The sequence below is a fragment of the Ornithodoros turicata genome, chromosome 3 (genome assembly GCF_037126465.1).
Source record: "Ornithodoros turicata isolate Travis chromosome 3, ASM3712646v1, whole genome shotgun sequence".
Lineage (NCBI taxonomy): Eukaryota > Metazoa > Arthropoda > Arachnida > Ixodida > Argasidae > Ornithodoros > Ornithodoros turicata.
Window position 1 is genome coordinate 10,005,544 of NC_088203.1, and position 19,283 is coordinate 10,024,826.

The 19,283-nt window shown below is 46.1% G+C and overlaps 1 protein-coding gene across 2 annotated transcripts; it reads left to right on the forward strand.

The window, feature by feature from the left end:
- Nucleotides 1-75: 75 nt before the first annotated feature.
- Nucleotides 76-16,198, forward strand: LOC135389877 (zinc finger protein 14-like). 2 transcript variants are annotated; one of them, XM_064619908.1, is made up of 8 exons: nucleotides 76-109; nucleotides 3,403-3,582; nucleotides 5,725-5,880; nucleotides 7,955-8,464; nucleotides 10,789-10,908; nucleotides 11,045-11,560; nucleotides 15,339-15,458; nucleotides 15,639-16,198. In XM_064619908.1, exons 2-8 carry the CDS (start codon nucleotides 3,412-3,414, stop codon nucleotides 16,143-16,145), a joined length of 2,100 nt encoding a protein of 699 aa, XP_064475978.1. In that variant the 5' UTR covers nucleotides 76-109; nucleotides 3,403-3,411; the 3' UTR covers nucleotides 16,146-16,198. The 2 variants fall into 2 exon arrangements, with proteins under 2 accessions (XP_064475978.1, XP_064475980.1); XM_064619910.1 differs by lacking the exon at nucleotides 76-109 and adding an exon at nucleotides 615-680.
- Nucleotides 16,199-19,283: the final 3,085 nt, after the last annotated feature.

Consider the following 19,283-nt stretch of genomic DNA (forward strand, 5'->3'; position numbering starts at 1 on the left):
GGGATGGAACCGGTTTTCAAAGAGTTGCACCTCCGGCTACCCTTGTGTCGCGTACAGAGTGTGTCAGTTGTCGTGCCATGCCCCATGTATGACGGCAGAATTCTGATGGGTGAGTGCTATATTAATTAATTCTTAACAAATTCAAATTCATCACACGTTCAATGCCTGTAAAGTGTAGAAGCTCTGGTTTGGACAAACCGGTTTCCGTGACTCACCAGTAAACAGATAACATATCTATTTTCCATATTCACGCGGCAGTCTGAAGCGTGAAGCTCACACGGGACTGAATCCCCATATCTTGGCAACGTATGGCGAATTCCATATGGTTCAATGAGGCTTCTGCAGTGACGTCTCATTTGGTCACGTGACTTCGGAAAACACATTGCCGCACCAGAGTCACAGTAGGAGGGCACGCCATGCCGTGGGTTGTTGCAGTATACGCGTAAAACTACGAGAGTAAATTGTAAATACACAAGCTGCTATGCTTCATTCAGCCCACAATATGACGGTACTGTGACGCATCCCCACGTTTTCCCATGTCACGTGATTCAAAGACTGTGCGTGACGTCATGTGCACGATCCTCATTCAATGATGCGCCGCTGTGGCACGTGAATTTGCGTCCTCAATGAAATAGGAGAGAGTTTCAGCCACCAACTACTGGGAGCCTCCCAAGCCACTGGTTCGTTTCTTCTTCTTCTTCTTTTTTTTTTTTTTCGTGTGTGTGCCCAGGTTGGTATACACAAATTCTTTCGGGAACAGTTTTTCCGATCCCGTTGCAAGAGCAGAGCATTTTGTCGTGCATGTGTAGTGCACTGACATGTAAATCTACTCCAATTACGTTTAATTACAAAGTATTCGTTCACATTTCCAAATCAAGGTGCGTGCGATATCGCTAATATTGATAAAGAAGATAATATTGCTTATTATTTGCGAATAAAAAGTTTTCGGTGATTGATGAATGCGTCGAAGTTGAAAAAAGCGAGAGGTGTAGCTCCGTATCGGGACCACTCGTTTTTTAAAAATTAGTGACAGCGTTAGGAAGGTAAATATTGCATAGAAGTCGAGAAGGTCATATACCGAATCTAAAAATGTAAGAATTATAAAATTTTGTGGACTAGAAGTTTGTTTTTTTATACGCATTTCAACAACCCCATTTGATTCACTTTTAGCGCAGGAGAAACACGGGAATGCTAAGCCTAACGGACTCGAAACTTGCCATTTTACAAGAGGTAGGTTCGTTGAATTGGGGTTAATCACCTCAGACACGCACTAGGAGGTGCGGGCGTCGAGACTGTGCCTCGGGTTAGATCAGAAGTCCTCAGCAAAGATGGCGGATCGGCTTCAAGAAACGGGCGATAAAATTTAATTTTTATACGTTTCACGCAATATACCAGGGTCATTTAATGTCGTTACTAATTAGCTCCTCTTTCACGTAAAAGCGTTTGATTTTTGTTTTTATTCCCTTCTTTAAAAAAAAGCCAGTGGATACGGGACTACGTCCAAAGAGAGAAAGAGACAGGGGGTAGGTGTAGTTTCTCCGCAGTCTAGACACAGAATAACTACGACTAGAGTCATTAGATAAGCTTCGCTTCAGAGTATCGACATCACTGAGCTCCACGAGCGAGGATGCGCCGTCTTGCTTCCGGGCCACGCTAACGACGAGCACTTCAGAGCGCACGATGCCGTCTACCGTGCACGACATGACTGTTCCGTTGAATCCGTCCTCTTGCAACAGCTCATCAAGGTTAACGGGCTTGAGATCACCTTGACGCCCTTGGGACGCTTTCCTGAACTATACATGGATTATCGCCTCTCCAACTGTCTGTACCAGGTGCTCACGTAGACTTCAAGATGGCGGAGAAAAAAAAGAAAGATTGTTGATGAATGAATCAACCTGCTTCATACCTTCTTCCACGAGACGCGCTTCCAAAATTATCCAAATGACATAACTCGATGAAAGAAGGAAGTCACTGCAAAGTTTAGCCAGGTGTTCTGTTTTCAGTGACTTGCTTCTTTCATCATTAAGTTCATAGGCTTTTAAGGCTTTGCATGTGTTTGCCCTTTATATGTGTTACGTCGAGACTGGGAGGTACCCGGGTTCGAATCCCGGTGCCGGCTGTGCTGTCTGAGGTTTTTCCTGGGTTTTCCTCCGACGCTTTCAGACATATGTCGGCACAGTTCCCTTAGAAGTCGGCCCAGGACGCACATTCCCCCAGGGCGTGAGTCGTGACGTTGCCCACATACGTGAGGCCGACAACGGCAAGCCCTATCACCACGACCACCACCACCTTTTGTTCCAGCCTCAGAACATCATGACATAACTCGCGTGTCGCTTGCCGCTGTCTTCGTTGTCGTCGTTCGTCGCCGCTACTCTTCCTCGTTCCTTTCTACACATCTTGAGGTTCACGGGAAAATCAAGGAGAAGGCTCGATTGCTTCGTAATATGGTAGATGTCGTGTTTAAACGCAATTTGATCACTAAGACTCACGGGTATTCGAAGTCGTTTTAGCGAAGGAATGCTAATTTTTAGCAGCCGGTGGGCGTAGCATGTCGGTCATGACCACATGGCACGTTGGATAGTTTATTATTAGGTTATAGTACAAGTTCGGCGTGGGTATTTTGTGGTCGAGGTTAGCCTAAAAGTGCTCTTCGGCAGATTTTCGAGCGTCACTCTGCATTTGATAGTGAGATGACATCTATTTGCAGTAGGTTTCGATCACATTATTTTGAGGTGCACCCCAAAACAAGCAACGCAGCTTAATTTATACATCGTATGCAGTGGAGATGTCTCCACTAAAAATTGCCCATTGCACGCTGACGTTCTTAATTTATCCTTTTCTGTCTGTTTGTTTTCTTGTGTTGCCTCAACCTCATGGAAATGACGTCATTTTCAGGTATGCGCCAGCTAGCTTGCCTCACTCTCTTTTTTTCTTTTTTCATTTCTTATCTGCCCCTCATCTTCCACCATGCCGCTTTTATCCCCTGATCTGCATCTTCGTCACTTCCGGTAATTCCCGAAAAACGCCGAAAATGAACTTGCAAAGTGCCAATGCAGTCACAAATTCAGGCACTGGAGAATGAAAAGCTTTGGACACTCAGTACAGCTGTTCCGCATGTCGTGTTCATCTAAAATGCGATAACGATTTTTTAACCCGAAAATTTGTTTTTCCGTCCAATATGTCCCGATTTTACCCTGTTTTACGGCTCCTGAAATAAAACCTGATTTTTACACCCTCCCCGATTTTCAAAAATCGTAAAACTCGATAACACGGGGCCCTAGCCCTAGCTGCTACTTTTGTTCCTTCTCCGTAGATAGTGGCGCATGCGTGTTCTGTTCCTATCTTCGATGGCTCAGATTACAGTTCATGAGCATTTCCATCCCTCCTTCTTCCTGTCATCAGGTGATAACCATGACTGAGAACATAGACATCTCGACTACTACTTCAGAAGTCGAAGCTGACACTACAGACGCGGCAGCTGAAGTGCTGCAAGACCTTGCAGGCGGTCACAAATGCCTCTCCTGCAATTCGGATTTCGAGAGTAATGATCAACTGATGGAGCACAGCGTTGCCTGTCTGGAGGTAGGTTCCTTCTCAATATAGCTCAACGGCTATATACTATATACGTAGTGCATCAGAACGTAGACTAAGGGTCAGGAGGGGGTCTCATAACGGGAAAGACAGGCTTCGCACAAGAGGCAACAGCGATTTGGGTAAGCTTGGGCAAGATGAGACAGGACTTTGCAACTGAATATGAATTTTTTTTTTTTTTTTGTGTCAAAAAACACTAGTCATAGGCACATTCCGAGAGGTGCAGGCCTGTAAACACAGAACAGGCGTAGCCGGTCTAAAATAAACACAGAACAAGAAGAACAAAAAAAAAAAAAAAAAAAAAAAACTCAACACTAGATATCGCGCGGGGCAAGATGAGACACGCCGTGGTAATAAACTATACAAATTAGTTTCGGCAATCCAAGCAGATAAAGTAAGGCCCGTGAACTCCTACACAACTCCCTTGAGCCCACACCGCCCACATGATGTGCAATAAAACCGCACAGAACTCGGTGTTACTTTGCTCCGCCGTCCTTTGCAAACAAGGCATCGCCGGACTCACGAGTCGCTGGTCTCTCGCAGTTGCGGGCACTTCTGTTTCGCTGGAAATATCTTACTTATCTTATCTTACTTATCTTATAGAAAAAATAGCTGGAAAGTCCAAGGCAATATGTAAAAAGAAAGAAATATCTGTGAAACAAGCATAAAGCCACTTAATAATTGCTTATCCGTTTCCAAATTACAGTACATTTAACTTACATCAAATAGTCGCTTCACGGTGCATATATCGGACGGATTATTTTTTCCGTTCAACACCGGATAACCAAGAGTGCCCATATTTTGCATCTATATATGGATGAACGAATAAAGAAATACATCGTGGGCTTACAGTGACAGAATAAGCCTGCGGAACGCAGCTGCACAGATGTCAAGATAAAGGACGTTTCGTAAACAAGTGAAATAAATATTCCATTCAGAAGAAGGCACTACAGCAAATAGTGCCGTTTTTGCCGGTCTTTACATTCCAGGCAGAAATAACGTTTTTTTTTCTCTCTCTCTCTCTCTTTCTTTAACGCATGCACGAATCTGGAGAACTGTCGCGTGCAATAAAGCGGACACGCAGAGCCACCTATGAGTAAAGTTTCAACAGCATGAAGCAACGCGTCTCTGAGACCGGCGGAGTCGAGCAAAAAAATGTGTCTCATCTAATTCCACCTTACCCTAGCTATAACGTGTAGGCGCGCCTATGCACGAGCGTCGTCATCAGACCAGGAAAAACAACCAAGAAAACAACCTCTTATGTCTTTGTTATGCTTATGCAGCTTCCGGTAGAGGAGCTCTGTGACTATTGCAAGCAGACACTGTTATCTCTACGAATATACCAGGATTCTGGAAATGGCCATACCCCCCTATGTTTACGTACCAATTAAGTTCCAGCATCTTCACTGGCTGAACGCATTCTCAAAACTTAACTTAAACTTAACTTTGAAGGTGTACATGGGAGAACTGATGTTCTGAGGCTCAGAACATCAGTTCTCTCATGTTCAACAGTTGCCGCCTGCGTCGATCCCTGTCGTATGAATGTGTGTATGAGTGAGGAAAAATGTAAGAGTGAAAGGAGGATGAGTGAGAGAGAGTGGCTGGTTTGTCCCTTCAGATGACGCACCCTGGAAGTCACTGAGAAGGCGTGTTAGCTTGGCTCAATTGGTAGAGCCCTGGACCGGCAATCCAGCAGATGTGGGTTCGACACCTACAGCTGGCTAACCTTTTCAGTGACTTTCATCTTTCATTGAAGATGTAGAAACGTTGGCACCTTAACGTGAGTTGGGAGTACGGAAATTTCTCTAGAATCATGCTGATAGTAACACGCGCTTGTAGCAGTGACTTGCGGCAGGTCACAGGAGTCCTCTACCGGAAGTGCAAAAGCACAACGAAGGCATATACAAGTCTGGTTTCCAGTTTTTGTTTTTGCTGGCCTGATGAGGATGCTCGCAAGACGTCGAAGCGTTACCGGGAAATTTTTGTTCCCTGTTGTGACAAGCCGGTATTTTGCTTTATTTTTTGCCATTTTATGCAATTCCAGAACGTGACCCTCGATAATTAAATACTTCGTTCATGATCATGGCTGCTTCGTGACGTTAGTGTATTGTTACCAAGAATTGTCCCTTGCAGACATCTAGGACACCTCCTGTGGTATCAGGTGCAACTGCTACTGATAACGAGCCAGATGAGGAATTACTATCTGGTTTTGGAAACAGTTGCATTGTTTGCGGTGCCGTCTTCAAATCTTGGATTCAACTCCGGAGGCACATGACATCGCACGACCCGGTAAGCTTCTCAAGTGTGAATACACTTGTATTTGCGGGCGGGCGAGTAGCGTACGAATGGTTTCCATTAGGTCCAGGGATTTTCCTACACCTCCCTCCAGGGGGGTGTACACCGTTCCTGCATTTTTGCGACCCCCCCCCCCCCCCCTGAAATTTCTCAGGTGACTCCACCCAGCTCGGCCATCAGCACGTTCTGGTATAGTGAGTCCGCGGCGCAGGGAATTACATCCTGTGCTGTCACACTGCAATATTTTGGGACGCGAAAGACAAGGACTGAAGGTACACACACACAAGCGTCACAAATATTGCAGCATGCTGTTCCACCAACCAGCCCAACTTTCTGCGCTTGTCCGGTATTGTCAAACTTATGCTGTAGGACCACAGTCATGCAGATGATCGTACCTACAGTCACTATATAAGCGTAAGCTTATATAGTGACTGTAATCGTACCATGCATTTGTCCAAAGTGAAAGTCATTTGAAGGTGACTGTTCAATGCATATATTGCGCGCATACTGTAGAAGTCGTTTTTTCCGCGTGGGAAATATTTTCGCGTTTTCGAACAAAGTGATTCGCGAGAACTTCAATTCGCGGCACAGGTTTCCTGGGGGCTTAATCGCTTCATCGTCGTTACGGTGTTAACAGGCTAACGAGTGGCGGGAAATTTAAAACCCCACGCGCGCGAATCCACGTTACGCCAATATCACGTATCGCGCGAAGAGCGCCGTGCACGTGTTTTATCACGTGCCCACCCTTTTAAATTGCTATTGCATATCGTGCCACCGTCAATACTCGGGCATATTTCGGCACGTACTAAGATATCCGTTGTTCACGGAGATGGCGGCGTTCTAGGTCAATCCCTTTCTTCTCCTCACCAACATGGGAGGAAAGGACCTGTACAATGGCCTTTAGCGACCCTGCAGGACTCCTCCTTTCACTCTTACATTTTTGCTCACTCATACACGCATTCATACGACGGGATCGACGCAGGCGGCAACTGTTGAACATGAAAGAACTGATGTTGGAACAACATAGAAGGGACAAATACATACAAAGCCTCAATTTGCCTAAGAAATTAACGATGAAAGATGAAAGTCACTGAGAAGGTTAGCCAGCTGTAGGGATCGAACCTACATCTTCCGGATTGCCGGTCTAGGGCTCTATCAATTGAGCTAAGCTAACACGCCTTCTCCAGAAGATGTAGGTTCGATCCCTACAGCTGGCTAACCTTTTCAGTGACTTTCATCTTTCATCTCTCGTTGGTTCGCTTACTACCACCGGGGCCACCGTAACACCCGACTACCACCCAAAATGGTGACGAAAGCGATCGTTGGTGCCTTTTTCGATACCAAGTAGTCATATTGTTACATTACAGGACGGTTATGACTCGTGTAACCCAAAATTCAGCATCAGCTGTGCTTGTGGTGAAATAAGGCTGGATGAAAGTATGTAGACAAATGTATTGAAGCGTGATGTGTATTGATTGTGGTCGCTGAAATAGTTGGCGAGGTGAGTGGTGTCCTGAACGAGGGGGCTGTTCTAGAACGTCAAATCTATGCATGACCCATGTCTAGTTGTGGGTTGGCGGATGTCGGGGCACAGCGGAAGGTCCAGTTGTTCGGACACGTCAGTTAGGAAAGTGGTGTCCTTGGCCAGTGATACGTCCACATTGAAGCCTTGGACGACGAGAAGCTTGTGCGTGCGGTAATGCGCGACTACATACACGATAAAGTCACAGATGCGTTCTGACGCGGCGCGAAGCGGGAAGTAGCACGCAGCCACCACGAGCCCTTTGAGAAGCTGCACGGCACAGGTGACGCTGTAAAACTGATGTATACTTTGGTTTTTATGTCACTTTCCATCGATAGCGGTTGTAAACTGGCGGGGTTCTCCTCCTTACTCCCAGCGCTGAGCGCACATACATACATGCGAATGTCGACGACGACGACGCGATCTCGGCGAAGTCTTCACTATACAGCTGACGCTTGTAAAAACTATAAACTATACATGAGCACACATATGTAATCTCATTATCGGTGATGCATTTACTGAATGTGCCTTATCTTATCTCCGCAGGTTCCCCATGATACCAAGTGGTTCAGTCGCTGTCACTTAGCGAACGGCACCATACGGTGTCGTATCTGCGGCAAGCTCCAGAGAAGCATGCTCCGTCTTCGCTACCACTACTCCAGCCACGTGCATGCTCAGATCTTTAGTTGTCCAAAGTGTCCAGGCACCTACAAGACAAGCCGAGCTGTCGTTCACCACTTCAGGACTGTCCACGTTCCGAGATACAAATGCGGTCAGTGCAACTTCGTGACTGACTACTACAAAGTTTTTCGTAGCCACGAACTAAAACATTCCGGGATCACCTCTAAAGAACGCTGTGAAGCTTGCTTGAAGTTCTTCGAAAAGAGCGTACTTGTACTTCACTATTACCAACATACGGGAGAGAAAACCCACCCGTGCCAACAGTGCGACTCCGGCTTTGTCACCGCCTCAAGACTAAACCAGCATGTTCGAGAAGTACATGGGAACAAAAAACGTAGGTCTGACAGTACGGGACCCAAGAGAGGTCGAGCACAGGTAAGACTTGCCAGTATAATGATGTCGTACATGTGCTATACACCGGCTCCCGTGACATAGTGGTTAAGATGATCGCTTTCCACGCCGAGACTGGGAGGTGATGCGGGTTCGAGTCCTGTCACCGGCTGTACTGTTTAAGGTTTTCCCTGCGTCTTTCCACACAAATGTCGCCACAGTTCCCCCTGAAGCCGGCCCAGAACGCATACTAACCCCCCGTCCCCCACACCTTCCTGCTGTCCTCTCTCCATCTGTCCTCTCTCCATCTGTCCTCGTTTGTACGCCGTTCGTAGCCACAGTTTCTTCGCGGCGCTAACCTTTACAGGATGTTAATTTAAAAAGCTATCAAAGCGGCACAGACGTTCTGTTTGCAGTCGAGTTGTACGGCTTTGCGGACACCCTCTGGAGGACAATATGACACTGCCCCTACATGATGACTACATGAACTACATGATGACTAATTACATAAAATTCATTAATTAGCTCTTTCCGGAACTCTCGGTGAAAGCGAGATAGGAGAACAGAAGACAATTCTCGTTGAAAGCGATTCTATCTTTTTAAGACCCAGGAAACAGTGCGTGCATTGAAATATCAATTCCTGAATTTCGGTATGCAAATGAGCCGGAACCGAAAAAGCGTGCCTCCAAGAGCGCATCGTCTCCACCGACGTGGCGGCGGTGGTGCTTGTGAAAGAGCTCGCCGTTGTTGGCATCGCAGACGTGAGCAACGTCACACCTATAACCATCCGGGTGGAACGTGCGTCCTGGACGGAGGCTTATCTGGGCCGGAAAGCGGAGATCTGCACCTACAGGGTGTGTGCAGAAAAACATGACCCGCATTTTTACATGTAACTCGTTGTTTACTTAGCCGAGGAACTTCCGGTGGCGCATGACGGCGTATTTATGCGTCCGAAAGCTACAAAAAAATCCTGGAAGCCATACTCAGTGTAAAAAAATAAACAGAGCGCGAAAACATGGGCTTCCATGCATTAGAATAGGGCGGTCATGACAGTGCATTGTAGTGCATTTCCGTCTCATGAGAGTTATGTGCAGGCACCGCTAGGGGTACTACCGATGAGCATCCATGTGGGACATCGTTTCGATTTATGCACCGATAGCTCCCCTAGCGGTACTTGAACACAACTCTCCTACGTGCACCATGTTGCCCTTTCACATACACCCTGTTGTCCACCATGTTGCCCTGTTCTGATGCACGGAAGCCGACGTTTTCGTTGTTCCGTTTATTTTTTAAGCTGGGTATTGCTTCCACAATTTTTCTGCAGATTTCGCACGCATAAATGCGCCATCGTGCGCCACCGGAAGTTCGTTAGTTAGGTAGGCAACAAGCTATGTGCCTAAATGCGGGTCATGTTTTTCTGCACACACCCTGTACTATAGCCATACTTCGCCAGGTCATATAGCCAGTCATATAGCCAGGACTTGGCTCCTTATTGTGAAGGGGCTCATTATTTCATTCCCCGCATCATCACCAGCAATGGGGTAGAGTATCGCCTCCGGCGATGAAACTCCCCAGTAATCAGTTGTGGTTCTTGTTGTTTCCGTCGCTCCCAATCACGTGGCCCTCTGATGCAAAATGACCGCTGTGCTCCCTGCGTTTCCGATCGCCGCGGGTTTGGTTTCGGTTCATTTGGATATTAAAATTTGGTGATGAATATTTCAACTTAAGTACTACGTGTTTCAAGATTCGGTAAATATACAATTTCTTTCTACCAGGATAGTCTTTCATTCTGCTATCTCGCTTTTGCCCGAAACTACCTAATTAAAGAGTTAATTAATGAATTTTAGGAAATTAGTAATCTCGCGTACTTCCATACTCAATTCGAGACGATATCCGCCTCGAAAAACGACATATGTGCTGCTCTCGTGGCTTTTTAAATAAAATATACTAGGATATAAAAATAAACACCCTGTATGTATACGATGGAAATCGATGTTCTGAAGCTGGAACACAGAACATGTGGGTTCGAGTCCTGCAGCTGACTATCCGTTTCAGTGACTTCCTCCTTTCTTCGTACCCTCTATGCATTTTGCAGTTACAAATAAGTAACTTAAAATAGGAATTTGCCTTTTGAAACGCATCTGTAGTTACAACGACAGTTACTGTATTACAGTAATAGTTACGTTAGACTTACATATTTAAAAAAATGGAATAAATGAACTAAAAATCGTTTTAGCGATTATACTGTCCAAGCATTACAAAAGAACAGAGGTTACTCAGAACAGAGGAACAGAGAGGGAAAGGAACAGGAACAGAGAGTACTCCTTTCAGACTATCTACAATGGAAATGTTGCATCCTTAATTTACAGGCATATACAGAGGCTCTTGGTGACGACGGTCTACCAGGATTGAATAATCGATGCGTCGTCTGTGGCGATACATTCGCGCTGTGGAATTTATTGCGGACGCACATGGCAACACACAATCCGGTATGCGCTGCTGTCGATACCTTTCAAATAATAACAATGTTAACACCAAATTAACAATGTCCAAAGGATATAAACAGCAGCCTAATTCTCGAGGGGTTTACAGAGAGCAACTTAATGGGCCTGATTACCTCTGCAGGCTCCCCAAGATCCGAGGCTGTTGAACAAGTGCCGCTTGGCGGACGGGACCATCCAGTGCCTTGTCTGCGGCAAATTTCAAGCAGACATGGCCCGTCTTCGCAGACATTACGCGTGTCACACAAATGCTCGCATCTTCGCATGTCCAAAGTGTCCACGTGCTCTCAAGACAAGCCTGCTTTTCATCGAGCACTTTAGGAGGGCCCACACTGCGTTCGCGCAGACTTATAAATGTAATCAGTGCAAATTCACTACTATGTACTCGCAAAATTTACGCACGCATAAATCAAAACATGCCGGTACAAACAAAGAACGATGTGAAGCTTGTTTCAAATTCATCTCAAAGTACAAGCTATTGGATCATTATTACCGACATACGGGTGAGAAACCATATGCGTGCCCTCAGTGCATCTTTGACTTTGTGACCACCTCAGAGCTACAGTGCCATATCCGCCGTGTGCATGAAGACGAGAAAAGTGATTCTGGCCATACGGGACTCAAGAGACGACGAGTACAGGTGAGACTTGCCATAGTAATTACGTTGTACACGTCCTATGCATGCTGTATTTTGACCGTGCGGATTCACAACAACACTATCTTTGTGTGGTATTTTATGTCCGAGTACAAGACACTGAGGGCTCTCTCGACCTCTCGAACGACTCGTTCCACCGTCGCATGGCTGTGGAAAGTCCTTTTAATGTGTCAGTGTTCACACGTGGGGTACCTTTGCCTATCCTCCCGGTAGTCACCATATGACACATGAAGCATCTCAATGAACGCCACCGCGGTCTGCTCACATCAGGGATGGGCAGTATTTAAACACATTGTTTTTAAAATAGTATTTAAAATATAAATACATGTTGTATTTGAAATACGCATTTAAGTACAGACAACAAAAATGTATTGATGTTTATATTTAAATACCGTTTTAAGCGTATTTATATTTAAAATACACTTAAATACACATATCTCATCCTCCCGTATTTGTGGGGTTCTCTTGAGTTCCACATTGTTAGCCTCCAGCCATGAAGGGTATCTTGGTTAGAGGCTACTGGTCACTCATCCCGTGTGTTCGGGAATTTCCGTCCTTCAAATTCTTCTTCCAACTGTTAGTGGCAGTTCAACTCAGTCATTCACTGGGAACTCAGCACAATGGCTGCAGCGCACCAGACACTTTTTGGCGGGTGTTTTTCATTGTCCTCGCTGAAGATGGAAAGTCGATGAACATAAGTAGAGGAGGCAAGCAAGCTGGTGTATACTAGAGTCACTAAATAAGGGTACAGAGTATCACATTCCTTTTCCGCGCTGGAGCCGCCGTTCGGTGTTCGCGATTGGCCCGATCGTGTCACGTGCATTCTCCTTCCAAGAACACGCCGTCCATGTTGAGTCCCTCCATCCGAAACCGGTTTCCTCGGTTGCGAGCTGGCACGTACGACTGCGCGCTATTCTCCGGCGGAGAGGGGGAAGATTGGCGTCCCGTTGCTAGGCGACGCAGCCACGCCGGACGCAAGATGGCGGCTTCGTTCGCCGGCGTGGCTCAGTGTCACTACTCTGCTCCCTATTTAGTGACTCTAGTGTATACGATTGAACGGAAACATCTCCTTGAGTACGAGGAGCAGCGGTGGAGGACTTGACAGGGCAGACAGGGGACAAGAACCGACAACGACGACTCAAAACCAGCAAATGAACAAATGAACACTTTATTCAACATAGAAAAAGTGGAAGAAGCGATAACGAGTTCATTAGCTGGTTTTGAGTCGTCGTCGGTTCTTATCCCGTGTCCATCCTGTCTAGTACCCCTCTCGCTGCTCCTGAGACTCAAGGAGACGATTTCCATTCAATTGAAGTCGGTCCACGCAAGGTGCTGAAATTATCACACTGCATGACGGAAAAATAAAGAAATATGTGGGCATTGTGTGAGGCAGACATGCATCCACAGGTGGTTTATACAGGTTTATACACTAATTTAAAAGAATAATGTGTCTGGACGGCTCAAAGTATTTACCGACGTAGTTACAGTATTCAAATACTGCCTTAATGTATTTATATTTTGTATTTAATTACTTTCATCATAAAGTATTTATAGGCAGTATGAATACATAAAAACATGCAGTATTTTGTATTTATATTTAAATACCGAAAAAGGTGTATTTATGCCCATCCCCGGCTCACATGAGGTGCGTTCACTCGACGCTGACGATAATGACGAAATGGAAGTTCAACGAGTCAGCAAGTTCACGGCGGGATTCTCCGTTCGTATCCGTGCAAGTATGAGAACAAACAAATAGACTGTATTTTGGTCAAAATCCCAAACTCATGACTGTTAACGTTCACAACGCAAGAGAAATGCCAAAGACGGATTACGATATGGCTCAAGAATACAGACTCATGCCGGAGATTTGCGCCCACGTGTATTATATCGGCATCATTAGTTTTTCACCTAGACACGCTTCAAAAGTTAATAGCAAGCGTTAAATAAACCAAAGAGAATAACTATTAAGATACAGGAAAGCATGTAGCAGGACTGGGAATTGGCAACATGAAATGTATTTTATTTGTTGATCCTCCCCCCCCCTACACACACACAAACACACCTCCATTTCCTGCCTTGTGGTTGGTGGAATACGGTTCTGTCACCGCCACCACCACCCACCACCGACTGCCACCAATTATAAAGTAGGTCTGTTGTTCTGTTTTCAAGCACTCAAAAAGCTTCAGAAACGATTTGCCAACAGGTATTTGTGCTCCACATTCCCGTTATTGAAGCTACGAAACTGTGGTCAGGTAACATTGGACAGGGAGCAACAGATACTACTCTTTCCGAAGTGTGTTGAACTGATTATGTCTAGTAGCTGCATATAAGCTGCATAGCCGAGAGCCATGCATCACCGTCCGTCGTAGCGCACAAAAACTTGCATCAACATTTGTTGAGTAGCATATCGCGTTACGTGAGGCTGCAGCTAGCAGTATGAACTCCCGGAGGAATAACCTTCGGGACGTTCATTATGATTCCAACAGCTCGAATTCATTGCGGTTGGAAATAAGGAGTATGCAATGCCCACGATGCATTTAGAAAGGAGCTCACCCTTCTCTCTACCCCTACAACACATGCTCCTTAACCATGTACACCCTCTGCAATGTTACATATCAGTACCTGATTTTACTGCTTTTTGTATATTGTTTGCATTGTCTGCTTGCTTGTTAGCAGCGTTGGTCTCCTCATCTGACAACGACAACAATATCAATAATAACTGATTTCAAAGCGATGATGACATGGGATGTTTCCCAACTCAACTTCAAAGAGGTTAGTATGAGAGGATGAATTAAAGTGCCACAGCGTACTTAATCTCGTATTTTCAGAATCCTACCAAAATTACATTACTGAAGTCTTCTCGTCTCACTTTATATTCCTGCAAAATATTTTGGCACTATTTGACGCGAAAGCTAGAGAAATTTAATTTAATTTTTATTTTTGAGAACTGTGACAGGAACTGACGGAGCGCCCGGCTCTCATCTGGCAACGTTGTTGCCCTTCGGGTCTTCCAGGGGGCTCACTTTATGCACTCTGTTAGCCCACGTGACATACCATCCGACCGCTCCGACCTTCGAGAAAACACAAAGGAGGGAGAATACATCTCTCCTATTTTCCCGTCTTTTGATCAACCTCACACGACTTCTCCACCATGTGACCCTCCCCGGACGCCGGGATCGTTGCTAGGAGACGAGTGCCCTCTCCAGAACATGACATCATTTGCAGTTTGTGGGCTTTATGATTACATAACTCACTGGTTGCGTCATCGAAACTTGTGGAGGTTAAGAAGATCTCCAGAAATTGTCAGAAGTGCACAGCGTTCCTAAACAGGGTTGAAATTTCGCATATAGAATCCTTGAGACGCTTCCTTTTCACGGGCAAAATAATATAAACGCAGTTTTCTAAGTCCGGAGTGGCACTTCTATGGTGAGCGCGAAGCGAAGACAGGTCGGAGTTCTGTTCCAGCTCTTCGATGAGGCGAACAGCTTGCACGAAAGCAAAAAGGGAGCGAAGAGCTCGGCACTGATGCACCTGACAATCGTTGTTTAAATATTTCATAACGGGCTCAAAGGGCTTTTCTTAACAATCCAGGTTAACTTGCTTCTTCCTCCGTGTTTTTATGGCTATAAATATCTAAATTATCTTTCATTGCAACTGCTGCTTCTTTCTCTTCATTCTTTCTCTTGGGAGCTATAGGGCACGCATATGGAGTATATCAGTGCATGGAGTACTACATTGGAAATGTCACTTCCCCGTTTTGCAGGTACGCAGAGAGGATTTTACGGACGACGGTTTACCTGGCTTGAATAATCAGTGCATCGTCTGCGGCGAAAAATTCCCCCTGTGGCAATTACTGCGGGTGCACATGGCAACACACAATCCTGTACGTGGTACTGGCGACACTTTCCAAGGAGCAATTATAGAGTTGGAACATTTAGAGTAATATGATAAAATATTATTAACGTAAAAAAATATGATCAACAATGTTCCACAATTAAATCGAGTGGCGTAATTGTAGGTGGATTTACACACAGCAACTTAATGGGCTTTCGTATCTCTGCAGGTTCCTCACGACTCCAGATTGCTGACCGATTGCCGCTTGCCGGACGGGACCATCCAGTGCCTCGTCTGTGGTAAATTCCAAGGAAGCATGGCCGAACTTCGCTTGCATTATGCGAGTCACGCAGATGCTCGCATCTTCAAGTGTCCAAAGTGTCCGCGTGCCCTGAAGACAAGCTTGAGTTTCCTCACGCACTTCAGGACAGTCCACACTACGCTGGCCCGGGTTTATAAATGTAACCACTGCGACTTCAAGACTATCTACGGCCGTCATCACATACGTATTCATCAGTTAAAACATTCCCTAATTCATCAAAAAGAGCGGTGTGAAGTCTGCTTCAAGCTGCTGAGAAAAGACAGTCTTTTACTTCACTATTACCAGCATACGGACGAGAAAGCGCATGCATGCCAGCAGTGCAGTTCCCGCTTCGTCTTGGCCTCACACCTGAAAAACCATATCACCAATGTGCATGAGCGTAGGACACTTGCTTCTCACAATGAGAAACCCTAGAGGCGTGCACAGGTTAGGCTTATCAGTACACTGCTGCTCGGAGCTGGGAGCTCTGTTGTTGTTGTTGTTGTTTTGTATGTGCATGTTTAGAACGCGATCATTATTTCTTCTTCATCTCTCTCTTTCCTGCTTTGAACCTCCTCCTCTCTCTCGTTTTGTATTCTCTTGTCTTCTTTCTTGCCTCCCCCTCTTGTCTCCCTCTCTCTCTCTCGTCTCCCCCTCTCTCTCGTGTTATATTCTACCTGCTAATAAAACGAGAAGATAGGAATCGTTGAACTCCTCAGAAGATACGAGAGTACCCATTTCAAATTACGCATAATGGTTTGTAATGCAGGCGCACAACGACAATGACTCCTGATGTAAAGCTATCACTTATTCTTGTTGTACTTGCTTCAGAATTTGGAGATACAGATATTAACAAGAAGAGATGCAGAGAAACTCTTTCATTAAATGGAATACATTAATGTATATTGCTCTCAGTGTATTCTTTTGCCATTTTCTTTTATTTTGTTTGCAGCGACACACAATTGATTCACACATCGAATTGAATCGCACATCACAGGCACAACTGCTTGCTCACGCCTGTTCGCACTTAGTCTAAATCGGCCATTTGCAAATGTTCCAGGGAGCAGCGCGCATGCCGGGAAATACTGTGCAAAAGGACAGCGACGGCGCATGCGCTAGTACGACGACGATCGGAGACGATAGCAAATCGCTGTCGTTTTGCACAGCATTTCCCGGCACGCCCTGCCAGAGCGCGCGCTGCTCCCTGGGACTTTTTCAAATGGCCTATTGTATTATGCCGCAGTTTTCCGGGTGTTAAGGAAACGTGACAGAAGACGAAAGTTCAGGGAGTTCAGAACAGTCCTCTTGCGATTTGTAGTTGTTGATCGCAAATTTTTCCGAAGTTTTGCTACAGACACTTGTGTTGCCGCACGGCAAACACTGACCCCCATCTAGCATTTCCTTCCCCTTCTTTTTTCTTTTGTCTAATAAATATATATCCTCTCGCCCATCTTAATTGCTTGCGAAGAAAGGACTAGTGAACGAGTTACGCTTCTTCTTGCAATCTCGAATGCTATGCTTGGTTTAACAAACGAACAAAAGCTTTCCCTGCCGTGTGAATTATTTTGAGTGCCAGATACCCAGCGCTGTCGCCGATTGGCTTCCCTATTTTAGCCGGGGCAGTGCCAGTGCTATGTATTACTCGCTCTGGCCCGGGGAAGAGGTGAAACTTCAGACACTTTCCAGTTTCACTCGACAGGAAGAACCACCTGAGTGCACCCAGTGGAGCGAACCTTTGTCGGTTTTACACAAACTCATCTCATGTCCATCCAACAAGGCTATGCAGTACTACGTGCAAAACACATTTACCTTATGAAACTACGTGCACATGTCCACGTTGCACATCTCCCCGCAGCGAGAAGGATTCCCAGCGGCCAGCGGGGCCGTGCGGGCAGAGCGACCTTCACGCGTGGCATATGACGTTCGCCCAGAGGCGGAGCCCGATTGACTCGAAATGCAACCGAAAAGGGTCTCCCGAAAACAGGCGACGAACACGACGAACATCCCTCCTCTCGGTGGTTTCTTCGGTGTGGGACAATTGATGTTCTGAGACTGGAACACATAGAAAGGACAAACACACACATAGCCTAAGGACACACACCACTGCTCGCGTCAGGAAACGTCCATTCTACAGCGACTACGCCTCTACACCACCTCTACGCTACGCCTCTACGCTAGGACACCTCTACATCTCTGTAAAAGGGGTCTTCTCCAGTCGCTCAAATGCCCCACTTGCGCTGTTGAAGCTGATATTCCACACCTTCTCCTCTACTGTCACAGAGTCGACACCCCTAGAACCACGCTGAGACGACGCCTACTCGAGCTGCGGTGCACGGACTTGTCCGTCTGGTCACTCTGCTCGGCCCAGTACGACATCACACACAGCGGTCCGTGAGAGTCTGTGAGTTGGTCGGGTGTAGGACAAAATGTTCCCGGACAAAACGTCCCCGGACGAAATGTCCCCGAAAATGTCCCGAGATCAAATGTCCCCAGCTGACTGCGAAATGAAAGTTTAAATTTGAGTTCTTGTTACATAGCCGTTTCTAACTTGCGTGACGATATATGTCTGCATGCTGCCCCCTGGATATAGTGTGTGTCCTGGGCCGACTTCTCTCAAAGGGATTTATTTGCCTCCTTGTTCGGTAGCATGATGCCTCGTGAAGATTGTGCGTCCTGGGCCGACATCTCTCTCAAGGGAATTTAATCGTCTTGTTCGGCGGCATGCTACCCCGTGGAGACAGTGCATCCTGGGCCGTTTTCTTGCAGAGGGATTCAGTTGCGTCTTTGCGCGCCAGCATGCTATGCGGTGGATATGATTCGTCCCAGGCCAGCTTCTCGGGCCACAGAGCAGCATTCCACCAAACTGGGAGGCAATCAAGCAAGGAAAGGGTGAGGGAGGCAGTTAAATGCCATTGAGAGAAGTCAGCAAATGTACCATCTCTAACGGGCAGCATGGCGCGGGACAAGGTGGCAATTAGTTCCCTTGAGGGACCGAAAACTAGGTCTCCTGTAGAATACCTCCCGGGAGACATCCCCATATCATCGTCATCATGTATTTCTCTCTCTCTCTCTCTCCCGGGAGAATGCGATGAGGACATCCTGCTGGAAGATAAGTCCCCACATTTCAGCTTCCATACGTGTCACTACTAATCCTCAGGTCACTGCTCCAACCTGGTAAATCAACTGACGTCACCAAGTCACAAATCATCATAGGAATTGTCTATTTGTTGTAGAAAAAGGGAGAAGTGCAAACGACTATGTAGCAGGAACTTTAATTTGGCAGTGAGTGACGGGAGCCGGGGACATCTTGTCCGGGGACCTTTCGTCCGAGGCCGTTTTCTCCAGGGACATTTTGTCCGGATCCCGACCAAAGCAGTTCTGACTTTCTTGAGCGATTCAGGTCTTATGAACAGCCTGTGAACTCAGTCGTGCAATCTCATTCTTCTGTGCCCCACTCTCACCCTCAGCGCAATCACCTCATCCTTTCCTTTTAAAGTAATCTTCTGTGATCCATTTCATCATATTTCACCGTTTGTTAGTCATCTTTTTTTTCATCTTTGTCTTAATCTACAT

Coding starts and splice junctions, on each gene's coding strand:
- LOC135389877 (XM_064619908.1), top strand. CDS start 3,412: ATGACTGAGAACATAGACATCTCGACTACTACTTCAGAAGTCGAAGCT. Junction 5,881..7,954: donor ACATGACATCGCACGACCCG/GTAAGCTTCTCA, acceptor TTATCTCCGCAG/GTTCCCCATGATACCAAGTG. Junction 15,459..15,638: donor ACATGGCAACACACAATCCT/GTACGTGGTACT, acceptor GTATCTCTGCAG/GTTCCTCACGACTCCAGATT.